The sequence below is a fragment of the Coregonus clupeaformis genome, chromosome 16 (assembly GCF_020615455.1).
Source record: "Coregonus clupeaformis isolate EN_2021a chromosome 16, ASM2061545v1, whole genome shotgun sequence".
Classification (NCBI taxonomy): domain Eukaryota; kingdom Metazoa; phylum Chordata; class Actinopteri; order Salmoniformes; family Salmonidae; genus Coregonus; species Coregonus clupeaformis.
In genome coordinates, this window is record NC_059207.1 from 10846741 (window position 1) to 10861197 (window position 14457).

General features: G+C 44.7%; 1 protein-coding gene across 2 annotated transcripts in view; it reads right to left on the reverse strand.

Annotated features, from left to right (window-relative positions):
• Nucleotides 1-6215: 6215 nt before the first annotated feature.
• The window catches only part of frmd3 (FERM domain containing 3), a 62585-nt gene continuing 54343 nt past the window's right edge, over nucleotides 6216-14457 (reverse strand). For both annotated transcript variants that reach the window (XM_041900291.2, XM_041900290.2), the window contains one exon: nucleotides 6216-6967. In XM_041900291.2, coding sequence (XP_041756225.1) covers nucleotides 6267-6967 — 701 coding nt within the window. In that variant the 3' untranslated portion in view covers nucleotides 6216-6266. The remainder of the gene's footprint in view (nucleotides 6968-14457) is intronic.

Consider the following 14457-nt stretch of genomic DNA (forward strand, 5'->3'; position numbering starts at 1 on the left):
GCTGCTCACACAAACGTTGTTATAGAAACGACACAAATACTTACTCACCAAGGGAGACTGCATTGAGAGACGACCCACTACAGGGCTTGGCCAGTGTCTCCATAGCGACTAATGTAAATACAAATGTATAGCCTTATAGAAAAAGTAAATGCATGCTTTCAAAGCACAATGCCTTATAGTAAAAACAATATTGTTTCCACATTAATAATGCAGGCATAGTCGATCACATAAATATACCTACTCTGCGCTGCGGAGACTATGGACTGTGAAATCTAAGTGACACGTGAGGTCACTCTTTGACTATAATAGTTGATTGCAAGAGCACTGTGTGCTCACTTTTATACTGAGGCCTGTGCTCTTTATCGTTTTAGGTTACATAAGGTTCTTTATCTCACTTATTTCTGCCTTAAAGGTTTAACATGTTGATTTACTCATTATACCAAGAAACAAAGAACATTGCTCTGCATTCACTGTGTGCAATCTCCTCTTACGCAGCCTGGTCACACCACACACTAATCACGTACAGTACACTACGGGGTAGAGTTACATAGGCATTAGGTAAACAAAATGTGTTTTAGAATTTGTATTTCAATGTACAGTCCACATAAACCACAATCTTAAAGGCCCAGTGCAGTCAAAAACATGATTTTCCTGTGTTTTATATATATTTCCACACTTTGAGGTTGGAATAATACTGTGAAAATTTAAAAATAATGATAATGCCCTTTTGTAAGGGATAATGCCTTTGTGTAAGAGCTGTTTGAAAAGGCGGGTGGGATGGAGTTTTTAATAGACCAATAAGAAAGAGAGTTCCAAACCTCTCTGCCAATAACAGCTAGTTTTCAGTTTTCCCCTCCCCACTCAGACTTCTCCCAGACAGTCGTAGCGAAATTCATGCTTGAGAAATTGCTCTTTGCTAAGTATTTATTGTTGTTGAAATGTTTATTGAAAACAACCACAGCAAGGTACTTAATTGTTACCCAGAAATGATTTGATATTGAGATAAACACGGCTGCAATGGACCTTTAATTAACCTTATTTGCCAATATGTGTTTTCTGATTGAAAGTTGCATTAATTCCAAAAGTCTATATGCTCTTTTATGTTCAATAAATGCATTAACATAACAATACACTATATTTCAATATATATTCATTTGGGGGCTTTATTGTGGCAGTATTAACATATAAAACAACCATGTTTTTCTTTGAACATACAAACATTCAAAATTCACTTTACAAAGTTCATAAGGCTTTGTGTTCCAGCAGTGGTCAAACAACTGAAAACTTGCTCTTTTTTTCAATTACTCCCAGAGTTGTTTTAACAGAGACTGAATAACAAAAACAAGTCCTACGAACTGATAACAACAAACAGCTACGGAGGGTAACGCTGCTATCCGTGCAAAACACGTTACATGCCCATTTAACATCGAAATAATCTATGAAAGAACATCTCCTTCCATCTGTACCATGTGGTGTCTTACAGGTTTGCATATACATACATGTCATACACCTGGACGGTCTTCATCCAGTTTGCATTTTTTAAATCAGATCACTTAAGAGAAAGTGGGTGGTACGTATGACATCAACTCATGTGATTGCATGTTGTTTTTTAATCACAGTATTTGTGCCGGGCAGTCTTGATAGCCAAATCAGCACTGTATAAATTGCATTTCAGTCTTTCAACTTGTGATGACATAGCTTTATCACTGGCATGGTACTTTAAACTCTTAGTCCTAAAACACTGATCGAAAAACATTCAAAACAAACTAAACATGTTCTGTAGCTCAAATAAAAGAGCTTAATTGTGGGCAGTTTCCCTGCTAAGAAAACATTATAGAAAGGCTGCGAAATAGATAATAAACTACAAAGAATAATGCTACAGTGTCATTGGGCTTTAGAACTTCATGGTCCACAGAATACCATGGCCTTTGTCATAGGCCGACTTGTTATGATATGGCTAACATGATGTGTGTGTCCATGCTAACATCATCAGGGACATCTGTTAGCAATGAGGTCAGGTGTTAGCATCTAGCTTTATTTATGGTTACACACACATAAAAGCAACCTATTCTACTTGAGACACGATTCCAAATGGGCAACAGTCCCTATGTTTTGAAATACAGTATCAAATGTGCTGGATTGAAATAATAAATGCCTCTGCTAAACTGGCTCTGTGGTTCTACGTTATCACTGGTTTCATTATGCATTTAATCCGACCATCATTTTATCATTTCATTTCTGGCCATCTGATTGGCTTCTTCTAATGCCCCAAATTTCTCAGACTGACAGTTGGCTTCTAGTGGCTTTCAGGATAATGAACACTGAACTGAAAACGCCCTACACCTCGCACAAGATTATTCTGTGCACTACCCACTGTCCTTGCTAAAAATATGGATGTCATGCATGCATCTAACCTGGAAGGTCGTCTACACGTGGATCGCTTACAAGGAAAAGACACAAAGAAAGAAAGTTCTGCACCACAATTGTCTTTTCTCTATATAACAGTATTTACAGACGAAGGCATGCAGTCTGCAGTTCAGAGCTCATCCACGGTATGAGTGAGGTCAGGTCCAGTAGAGGGGTCGCATACAAACAAAGTACTGACACTAGGACATGTCTTATTGTAAATGTGTATACATTAGGCCTATACAGTGTGTTATACTTGTGTGTGTGTGTGTGTGTGTGTGTGTGTGTGTGTGTGTGTGTGGGGGGGGGGGGGGTGGGGGCAGGGGTGGGTGGATGAGCCCACTGTTTAAAGCTGGTTACACATAACGTTATCGTTTATTAACATGAAAACACCTTTGATGATTACACTGTGGCTAATAGAATAGGGGTAATGAGAGTGATTACTGTGGTCATCCTACAGTACTGCAGACGAGTAAAATACATTGTTGGTCATTAGAGTACTTGTACATCTGGACCAGAAGATTGAGCTGTGACAATGAGTCAGTGCCTGTGTGTTAGAGAATACAGATACAGAATTAAACGGACATTTATGGCTACAAACCTGTTGAGATATAATGATAGGGAGGAGTTCATTAAAGGATATTTCATATTCACAAAACGTTTATGACTATAAAGTAAGTTGTGTGTTTCAATGTGGTGTTTGTTTAGATCATATTTTGTTAGCACACACAGAGACATAATTCAACGTGCGTATGTCCTTTCCTGAGAATACGGTCCAAATTGATATACACTCAGCGGCCAGTTTATTCACGAAAAAACAGTGAGTCACGTGGCCGTGGCTTGCTATATAAAGCAGGCAGACAGGCATCGAGGCATTCAGTTACTGTTTGATTGAACATTAGAATGGGCAAAACGAGTGACCTAAGCGACTTTGAGCGTGGTATGATCGTAGGAGCTAGGCGCGCCGGTTCCATTATCTCAGAAACTGCCGGCCTCCTGGGCTTTTCACGTGTCTAGGGTATCTAGGGTTTACAGAGAAAAGTGCGACAAACAAAAAACATCCAGTCGGCGGCAGTCCAGTGGGCGAAAACAGCTCGTTGATGAGAGAGGTCAAAGGAGAATAGCAAGAATCGTGCAAGCTAACAGGAGGGCCATAAACAGACAAATAACAGCGCAGTACAGTGATGTGCAGAACGGCATCTCGGAACGCACAACTCGTCGGTCCTTGTCACGGATGGGCTATTGCAGCAGACGACCACACCGTGTTACACTCCTATCAGCTAAAAACAAGAAGAAGCGGCTCCAGTGGGCACGCGATCACCAACACTGGTTCCTGTTGTGTCATGCTGATGGCAGAGTCAGGATTCGGCTTAAGCAGCATGAGTCCATGGCCCCATCCTGTCAACGGTACAGGCTGGTGGCAGTGGTGTAATGGTGTGTGGAAAGTTTTACTGGCAAACGTTAGGTCCCTTGATACCAATCGAGCAACATTTCCATGTCCTGAAGAATTCAGGCTGTTCTGGAGGCTAGATAAACTGGCCACTGAGTGTATTTTACTATTTCGGATTATCTGAATTCTGTTCATGTAATCATCCTGTACTTTCCTTCACTCACAACCAATTGATCTGAACATAACATGTTTTCCCCCAACAAACAGCTGTTCCTCTCAATAATACTGTATTTCAGATAACATAACCTCGTAGCTATTAGACTGACAGCTGTATGCCCCTCCCATTCAAACCATCACTGGCCTATCATCTGTCACGATACTTCACCAATATCATACTAACGCATCATCTTATTGGTCAACCACTACAATCGTAAAAAACAGCCATGAATGACTTTCCTTTTTTATACAGTCTGGCATTTCAGTTCCGACTGACCATTGGATATATTCCACTGTTGCTGACATCACACATTACAAGTTTTATGTTAAAACTCTTAAATCCACTTGCCAGGAGACTGACTGAAACCTTCAATAAGATCACATTTAGTTCAACACAAACATGTTGAAATGTACAAACAGTTAACCAGACCTGTGCCATCTGACTCCAATGACATCAGAGAATCTGAAACAGTTAATCTGTGTTGTAAAAGATTGTGCTATATCTTCGTAGTAAAACCCCTGGTGCTACCTGTCAAGTCGCGTGACAGTAGACTTTAAAAATAGTTGACTTTGACCCCCAACCCATAGCTTCAATAAACTTGTAAGTAGATCCTCTGACTGAAAAATTCCTGAAATACTTGCATCACAATTTTTTTACAAAACATTAAAAAGAACTTTAAATATGTATTATTATCAATATTCCTATTTTTTTTGTAAATATACATATATACACTATATATACAAAGGTATGTGGACACCTCTTCAAATGAGAGGATTCGGCTATTTCAGCTACACCCGTCACTGTCAGGTGTATAAAATCGACCACACGCCCATGCAATCTCCATATACAAACATTGGCAGTAGAATGGCCTTACTGAAGAGCTCAGTGAATTTCAACATGGCACTGTCATAGGATGCCACCGTTCCAACAAATCAGTTCATTAAATTTCTGCCCTGCTAGAGCTTCCCCGGTCAACTGTAAGTGCTGTTATTGTGAAGTGGAAACGTCTAGGAGCAACAATGGCTCAGCCGCGAAGTGGTAGGCCACACAAGCTCACAGAACGGGACCGCCGAGTGCTGAAGCGTGTAGCGCGTTAAAATCGTCTGTCCTCGTCTGCAACACTCACTACTGAGTTCCAAACTGCCTCTGGAAGCAACGCCAGCACAATAACTGTTCGTCGGGAGCTTCATGAAATGGGTTTCCATGACTGAGCAGCCGCTCACAAGCCTAAGATCACCTTGCGCAATGCCAAGCGTCGGCTGGAGTGGTGTAAAGCTCGCCGCCATTGGACTCTGGAGTGATGAATCACGCTTTACCATCTGGCAGTCTGACGGACGAATCTGGGTTTGGCGGATGCCAGGAGAACGCTACCTGCCAGAATGCATAGTGCCAACTGTAAAGTTTTGTTGAGGAGGAATAATGGTCTGGGGCTGTTTTTCACGGTTCGTGCTAGTCCCCTTAGTTCCAGTGTAGGGAAATCATAATGCTACAGCATACAATTACATTCTAGATGATTCTGTGCTTCCATCGTTGTGGCAACAGTTTGGGGAAGGCCCTTTCCTGTTTCAGCATGACAATGCCCTCATGCACGAAGCGAGGTTCACACAGAAATGGTTTGTCGAGATCGGTGTGGAAGAACTTGACTGGCCTGCACAGAGCCCTGACCTCAACCCCATCGAACACCTTTGGGATGAATTGGAACGCCGAATGCGAGCCAGGCCTAATCGCCCAACATCAGTGCCCGACCACACTAATGCGCTCGTGGCTGAATGGAAGCAAGTCCCCGCAGCAATGTTCCAACATCTAGTGGAAAGCCTTCCCAGAAGAGTGCTGTTATAGCAGCAAAGGGGGGACTAACTCCATATTAATGCCCATGATTTTGGAATGAGATGTTCGACAGGTGTCCACATACTTTTGGTCATGTAGTGTATCTATCTATAGGCTGTGGCTGTTATGTGGCCAGCGATACAGGGTTGCTCTCAGATCTATGTTCTCTCTCTGTCCGGCCCACTCCGCCATTACTGACAGTGTCTAGGACCAATCACTGACTATGTTATGAAGAGGAGAGCCAATCAAATGAGCTCCAGAGACAGATTTGTCTCGTACCTATTAGAAAATCACTGTCCAATCACAACCAATACCCATCAGCTTGTCAGCATCAGGAGTGAGCAGACAGAAACATGTTACAGAGTGAAAGCAACCCTCCCTCCCTCACCCCTCCTCCTCCTCCTCCTCCTGTGTGTCCTCTCCTCTTCAGTCCCATCCCAGCCTCTCCATGGCCATGCTGATCTTACAGAGGATCCAGCGGCGCAGTGGACAGTAGTACTCATAGTGGAACTGCTCAAACTCCGGTGTCTGCCTGATTTCGTGCAAAAACGACACGTCTATGTCCGACTCCAGCAGCAGCAGCAGCATCGGTACGGCAACCAGCAGCACCCCTATCACCATGGCGATGAGGCGGACCGCGCTCAGCACGCACGTGTTCACCCGCTCATTCCTCGCCAGGAGGCGGAGCCCGCTACCCAGCATGCTCCTCCCCACCACACGTGCACGCTCGAATGCGCGGTCACGCACCCTCTCAGCCTCCAGCTGGGCCTGGATGTCAGGGTCGGCATGTAGCTCTCTCAGCAGGCGAGCAGGGCTCTGGATGGGGCTCTGGAACAGCAGGTCCACCCCTCCCTGGCCGTCGTCCACTGGCGTGGGCAGCATGCTGGCACAGGGGTTGTACACCAACTCAGAGATGGTCAGGACTCCACTCGTCTCCTCTTCCTCCTCCTCCTCCTCCTCCTCCTCTTCTTGCCCCTCCTCTGCCTCCCCCCCAGCCCTGGTAGGGGCCTCCTGTTCCTTGCGCTGCCCCAGAGCAGGACCCTCCACCCGCTCTAGCTCCGGCTCCGTGGAGGTGGTGGACGGCTTCAGGGGGGACAAGTAAACAGAGTCCTTCAGAGCCAGGAGTCCTGTAAAGACAGAGAGATGATACTCAGTTCATCTTATCCACTTACTTGCCCTATTGAGTTCAGTGATAGGCTATCTAGTTTCATGTCAAAACCAATAGCTGAATGTAAAATAAATATGGAAATTAACAGACTGTACAGTCTTGGGAGACAGGAGAACATCGTTATCCTACAGCTTGGCTGGCTCCTCTGAGCTACAAAATAGCTGTCATTCAGATTCATAGCCACCGGAGGGTGCCCCTGCTCTTTCAGCTACACCCTGAGATCACTATAGCTAATTTTCCCCCAACATCGGACATCCCCTAACTTCGGACACTCTCTAGCGGTTGGAGGACTAAATCACCTCGAGCTCAACATTTAAATGGACTGGAAAATAACGGTAAGTTTTGCGACTAACGACACCCTTCTAGCTAGCTGACCACCGATTTTCAGTGCAATTTGTGTAAGTTAAGTTAGGTTTTGAGCGTTTTCAAAAAAGTTATATATGTACACATTTTGTGGAACACGCTGCATATTGTAAAATTCGACTACGCGACAGACCACACATCATTTAATATCCAACTTTTTACCTCTGAAATATAGCTAACGGATTTTCTAATGTTACTAGCTTAGTTGCTAAATGTTGATAGAACTGCTAAGACAGAAAAAAGGAAAGAAATTGTAAGTGTTAGATAATACATATCACGAAAACAGCGGAATGTTGTCAAGCTTTATCGTATCAAAATTGGAGTCCTCTGACGGAGGCGTATTGCACAATCTGCAAAAATGTATTTGGAACTTTGAACCATTAACTTTTTGACACCTATCACTGTTGGTTATGTTTAATCTTACAACAGCTACATAGAGGCAGTATTTAGTCAAATTGTACTAATTGACACTAATTTTCATTACAGATAACATCAAACAAAAAACGTGGGTGCACTTTCAGTTATTGTGAAAAGTTTAATCACCTTTCAATGCCTTAGCTCTGAAATGTAAATGTTTATACATATTCAGATTGAGTTATCTTTCTAAAATGTGTATAGTATGCCAAGTTATTTAGCTACATGTATTAACACCACAGCATGGAGAAAGTCAAGAGGAAGCAGTGGAGTGAGCTGGACATGTTCCATGCCATGGAGGACTGCGGGGCAGGGATGGCTATCCGCCAGGCTGCCAAGATTAGGAATCTTTTGTTTTTAGGAGATTACCATGTGTATGTGAATTTTATCTGCTAGTAACAGTTTTATTTTCTTATCTACCAAGGTGCATGGTGTACCTCGGCAGACCCTGGCGGACAGGCTGAGCGGCCGGGTGACCCATGGTTGTCGCAGTGGACCACCCACATTGCTTGTACCAGAGGATGAAAATTATCTGGTGCAGTACTGTATCTACTGCGCCAGCTATGGGTTCCCCTTCACCAGACAGAGGCTGATGAAATACGCCGACAAAATACGCAGGTATTTGGTGTTCTATGTATTTATGTATGTAGATTGGTGGACTGACTGTTCTCAATGTGTGTGATGTAAATGTGGATGTGTATGGTGGTGCCAAAACAAACATTTTCATTCTGGATGGACAATTATATATTCTATTCTATTGTAGGTTTCGGCACCCAGGGGAAACAATCCCACCACTGGGGAAGAGGTGGTGGGAAATGTTCAGGAGGAGGCACAAGAACCTGAGCATGAGGAGGCCGGACACCCTGGACAGGGGGAGTGCTGAGTGTGCCACACGTCCGACGATGGACACCTTCTTCACTTCTTATGAGAAGCACTTGGAGGAGAGTGGGTTGAGGGAGAAACCCAGACAAATCTATAACTGCGATGAGTCTGGGTTTCGTAGCGACCAGAGCAGGCACAAAGTGCTGGCTCCCCGGGGCTTAAAACACGTGTACCAGCAGGCTCCTGGGACCAAGGAGCACATCACAGTGCTGGCCTGCTTCAACACAGCTGGGGAGGACGTCCCCCCTGTTTATCATCTACCCCAAGTGTTTCCCCGGTGGCCACTACACACTGGGAGGCCCCTCCCAAGCCTTGGCTAGCAGTGGCTACATTGACGGGGACCTGTTCAGGAAGTGGTTTCTACACTTCATTAAGCATGCAGTGAAAGAGCGCCCTCTCCTTCTCCTCTTCGATAGGCACAAGAGCCACATGGACCCGGAGGTGCTCGCGGCGGCACTAAGGGAAGGGGTTATACTTCTTTGTCTTCCACCACACTGCACCCATGTCCTGCAGCCGCTGGACGTGGCATACTTTGGCCCTTTAAAGGCTGAGTTCTCCAAGGTAGCTGGAGACCTTAGCCATTTTGACCACTCCTACATGGTAATCAAATCAGAATTTGCCAGAGTATTCCGCTACCCGTACCAGCGATGCAAGGACATGCGCTATGTGGTGGAAGGCTTTAAGAAGTGTGGCCTCTTCCCTTTTTGACCCTTCAGCCATTGAAGGGTCCCGTTTAATGTTGTATCGGTCCCTACCGAGTCCCACCACCGCCTCTCCTGGAACCAGCATCACTGTGCCATCCATCAGCGCCTCCTCCCCAGCGACCACAGGAGGACCCTCAGCCCCTGCTCCAGTCCCAGCCCCTGCTCCAGTCCCAGGCCTAGCTCTAGAAGAGCACCCCCTAATAGAGGGTGGGCTGATAGCGAAGGACCTGGGGCACATCCTTACTGTCCTGAAGTATCGGCTGGACCGATACAGAAGACTCCCTGTGGTCGCCACATGCCTCAACGGGGAGGAATACACGCGCCAGTGGCAGGAGAGGGGTGAGAAGGAGAGGGCAGAGGCAGAGGAGAAAGAGCGTCGGGCAGCCTTCAGAACACAGAGGGCACAGGAGAGGGCTGCCATGGATGAGACCATTGACGCCATCGCCTCTGCAGGACCCCCTGCTGGAACCACTCCTGACAGCTGCATCACCACTGCCAGTGCCTCCCAGTGTGCAACACCTGTAAGAGCCGCCGGAGTCCCCAGCTGCAGAAGAAGGCCACGTGCCTACTCTCCCGGCCACACCATCGTCGGCCACTCAACCCCACCATTACAAACACCAGCTCCTCCAAGCCATCGTCGGCGGTTTTGTCCACCACCACCGCGATGCACACCACCCACCCTGTCTGTCACCACCAACACAGCCTCCTCTGGACCAACTGCCTCCTCAGTCTCCCCTGGTCACACCACCATAGCAGCCTCGTCTGGTGTCTCTGCACCCTGCAATTTGAATACCGCCACCTCCACAGGTAAACACATGTTAAATTACGAAAAAATGAATGTTTTATAAAAAAATCTCTCTTTACATATCTACAGTACATAGCACCAGCCCTCAAGTCATCTCCACCTCCTCCAAAACCTTTGCAGCTTCCTCCAGAGGTATTGATGTAAAAAAGTTGAAAAGGGTTTTCATGAAACATGCTCTGTCTAACAGTACTTTTTCTCAAACTGCAGCACAGAAAAGGAAGAGAAAAGCTCCACCGGTCATGTCGGTCACGCCACCCATGGCACCACTCTCAGGTACTTCATCTGTTTCTCTCTCTCTCTCAGTTGTATCAATTACTATTGTTGCTGAAGAACTTCTACATTTTGCAAAACCATACAGTGGGGAAAAAAAGTATTTAGTCAGCCACCAATTGTGCAAGTTCTCCCACTTAAAAAGATGAGAGAGGCCTGTAATTTTCATCATAGGTACATGTCAACTATGACAGACAAATTGAGAAAAAAATTCCAGAAAATCACATTGTAGGATTTTAATGAATTTATTTGCAAATGATGGTGGAAAATAAGTATTTGGTCACCTACAAACAAGCAAGATTTCTGGCTCTCACAGACCTGTAACTTCTTTTTTAAGAGGCTTCTCTGTCCTCCAATCGTTACCTATATTACTGGCACCTGTTTGAACTTGTTATCAGTATAAAAGACACCTGTCCACAACCTCAAACAGTCACACTCCAAACTCCACTATGGCCAAGACGAAAGAGCTGTCAAAGGACACCAGAAACTAAATTGTAGACCTGCACCAAGCTGGGAAGACTGAATCTGCAATAGGTAAGCAGCTTGGTTTGAAGAAATCAACTGTGGGAGCAATTATTAGGAAATGGAAGACATACAAGACCACTGATAATCTCCCTCGATCTGGGGCTCCACGCAAGATCTCACCCCGTGGGGTCAAAATGATCACAAGAACGGTGAGCAAAAATCCCAGAACCACACGGGGGGACCTAGTGAATGACCTGCAGAGAGCTGGGACCAAAGTAACAAAGCCTACCATCAGTAACACACTACGCCGCCAGGGACTCAAATCATGCAGTGCCAGACGTGTTCCCCTGCTTAAGCCAGTACATGTCCAGGCCCGTCTGAAGTTTGCTAGAGTGCATTTGGATGATCCAAAAGAGGATTGGGAGAATGTCATATGGTCAGATGAAACCAAAATATAACTTTTTGGTAAAAACCCAACTCGTCGTGTTTGGAGGGCAAAGAATGCTGAGTTGCATCCAAAGAACACCATACCTACTGTGAAGCATGGGGGTGGAAACATCATGCTTTGGGACTGTTTTTCTGCAAAGGGACCATGACGACTGATCCGTGTAAAGGAAAGAATGAATGGGGCCATGTATCGTGAGATTTTGAGTGAAAACCTCCTTCCATCAGCAAGGGCATTGAAGATGAAATGTGGCTGGGTCTTTCAGCATGACAATGATCCCAAACACACCGCCCAGGCAACGAAGGAGTGGCTTTGTAAGAAGCATTTCAAGGTCCTGGAGTGGCCTAGCCAGTCTCCAGATCTCAACCCCATAGAAAATCATTGGAGGGAGTTGAAAGTCTGTGTTGCCCAGCGACAGCCCCAAAACATCACTGCTCTAGAGGAGATCTGCATGGAGGAATGGGCCATAATACCAGCAACAGTGTGTGAAAACCTTGTGAAGACTTACAGAAAACGTTTGACCTGTGTCATTGCCAACAAAGGGTATATAACAAAGTATTGAGAAACTTTCGTTATTGACCAAATACTTATTTTCCACCATAATTTGCAAATAAATTCATAAAAAATCCTACAATGTGATTTTCTGGATTTTTTTCCCTCATTTTGTCTGTCATAGTTGACGTGTACCTATGATGAAAATTACAGGCCTCTCTCATCTTTTTAAGTGGGAGAACTTGCAGAATTGGTGGCTGACTAAATACTTTTTTTCCCCACTGTATTAATAAATTGTTTTTCTTTTCTTTTTTATAAAAGAAGACACCACCTGCTGTGCTCGCTGTGGGGAGCATGATCCGCCTGCGAGCTCCTCTCAGGAGTGTAGATCCGAGGTGCCATGGTTGTGCTGTGACTTCTGTCTGCACTGGTTCCACTGCAGGTGTGTGCAGTGGGATCAAGAGGTAGCGGTGGAGCTGGAATATTATTGTGATTTTTGTGACAATATAGGGATGGAGGTCGAGATTTAATTGTTTGTTTGTGTTCATATGAAATTATTTATTTGTACAAAAAAATCAATGTCTAAAATATAATATATATATTTATTGAACCACTCTTGTGTATTTCTTCCTTTACTTTCCAAGTGCATCTCTGCAACACAAACTCCAACAGTGTTTTCATTGTTTATGTCAATGCACATAACTGAAATTAGTTTTATTTGATGTAAATTATTAATACTCATATTTTAGAATTCAACTGTTATCTACTTTCTCAAAACAAATGATGAGACATTATTTGGTTACAACACTGAATATGTTGGTGAAGAACCATTTTTTAAGAGTCCACAGGAGGGCGCACCGGGCTACGCAATGAAAAGTTGACAGGCAAGTCATTATTTTTTACCGGAAGGCTAGCCAACTAGTCAACTATCTAGTAAACACTTTGGGTACGTGGTTGGTGTCTCTTTTTTGAACAAAATTAAATGGATATATCTTGTAATTGAACAGAATAGTAAGGTGGCCAATAACTGGGGGCCGTATGCCGATAATACGGGACGTTTTTTTTTGCTAAACCGCTTATCAAAAAGCTGATAATAGTAGTATTTCCACAGAAATGTCAAACCTGCTAATTGCTAACCCGTTAGCTAACATTTTTACGACACCAATAATCACATAACATTGAAGGCTTGATCACAAGATAACACTGTTGAAGGTAATGTATTCACGATAACACTGTTGAAGGCACAGTGTACAGCGACACCTTGTGTTGCGACACTGTAGTACCAGTAGTTACAGGGATATTAGAGCATTAACTGTCTGCTTTGTTCAGTTCAATTTTTAGCTCATGTCCTCAATTCTGGATATGTCTTTTAACTCTCTGGTTCAGTTTGTACTCAGCGTAGCTGATGGGAGGACTTGAAATAGAAGGGAAAGGTACAGGGCCGATGGGCATCGTTCCCATTAGGTCCGTGCTTTTTTTATAGGAGAGAGACATATATGGGACATGACTCCTGACTGATATTCTCAGTACAGTAGAGGTCATGTTGTTGACCTGTCCACCAGTGTAGACTATTGTGGTGGAATGAGGAGGGAAATAGTGTTTGTAACTTGTGTTACATTACTATTAGACCACTCACAGAATGTTGACAGAATTTTGAGACACCATCTATCTGCTTGTTCAGATTAGTATGGCTCATGTTCTAGATTCTACCCACCAATCTTTGGGATCCATAGATTGAGTGTGGTGGAACCGAATACACAGTGTAGAGTGACACTTTGTATCACTCCATTAGTGATCGTTTTTTTCTTGACAGGATATTGAGGCACCATCTATCTGCTGGTTCAGATTAGTATAGCTCATATTCTGGTTATCTGCCCACTAGCCATTGGCCTTGGCTTGTACTGAGTGTAGCGGATTGTACCGAGGACACAGTATATTGTGACACATTGTGTTACAGTACTGTGGGACTTCGTCGCAGCCATTGATGGGCTCGACCTTTTCAGTACGTGGTAAGTGTTAGGCTCGGCAGGGAGTACATTTTGGAGCGTTGCGCTCCGCCTTAAACCACTAGGAGCAGAGCTCCCCTATGGGGCGGAGCTCCACGATATAGAACGATAGTTACCGGAGTTGTAACTCCAGTTCTATGAGTGGAGCGGAGCCCCATAGGACTTAAGGTCCTTGCCGACCCTCCAGTCTCGCTGAAGATAATTTTTCGGGAGGCTGATTGAGGGGAAGCGTCCCCTTATATAGGGACACCTGTGCTCCCATTGGCTGCAGGTGTGTGCATATATTTTCCTCAGTCTATTCGCTGCCTAGGCCTGAGGTGATGAAAGACTCTGGGCTGTGTTCAGTAGTTCAGAGGCATAACTGAAGCTTCAGCATACAGGATAATTATGTGTATATTGTGTTTGTGTGTGTGCATGCGCGTGTGTGTGTGCGTGTGTGTGGGTTTAAAATAGGCCCAGCTGTCTTCCTGCTGTGGATTAAGAAATGGCTCTGGGTTAAACTCCCAGTGATGTGTGACTCACTGCCAGTCTGCATTTCTCCCGTACCTCACAAGAGACATGATGGGCCTACACATTCCTCATCCGCTGGGCCACTTCTAAGAC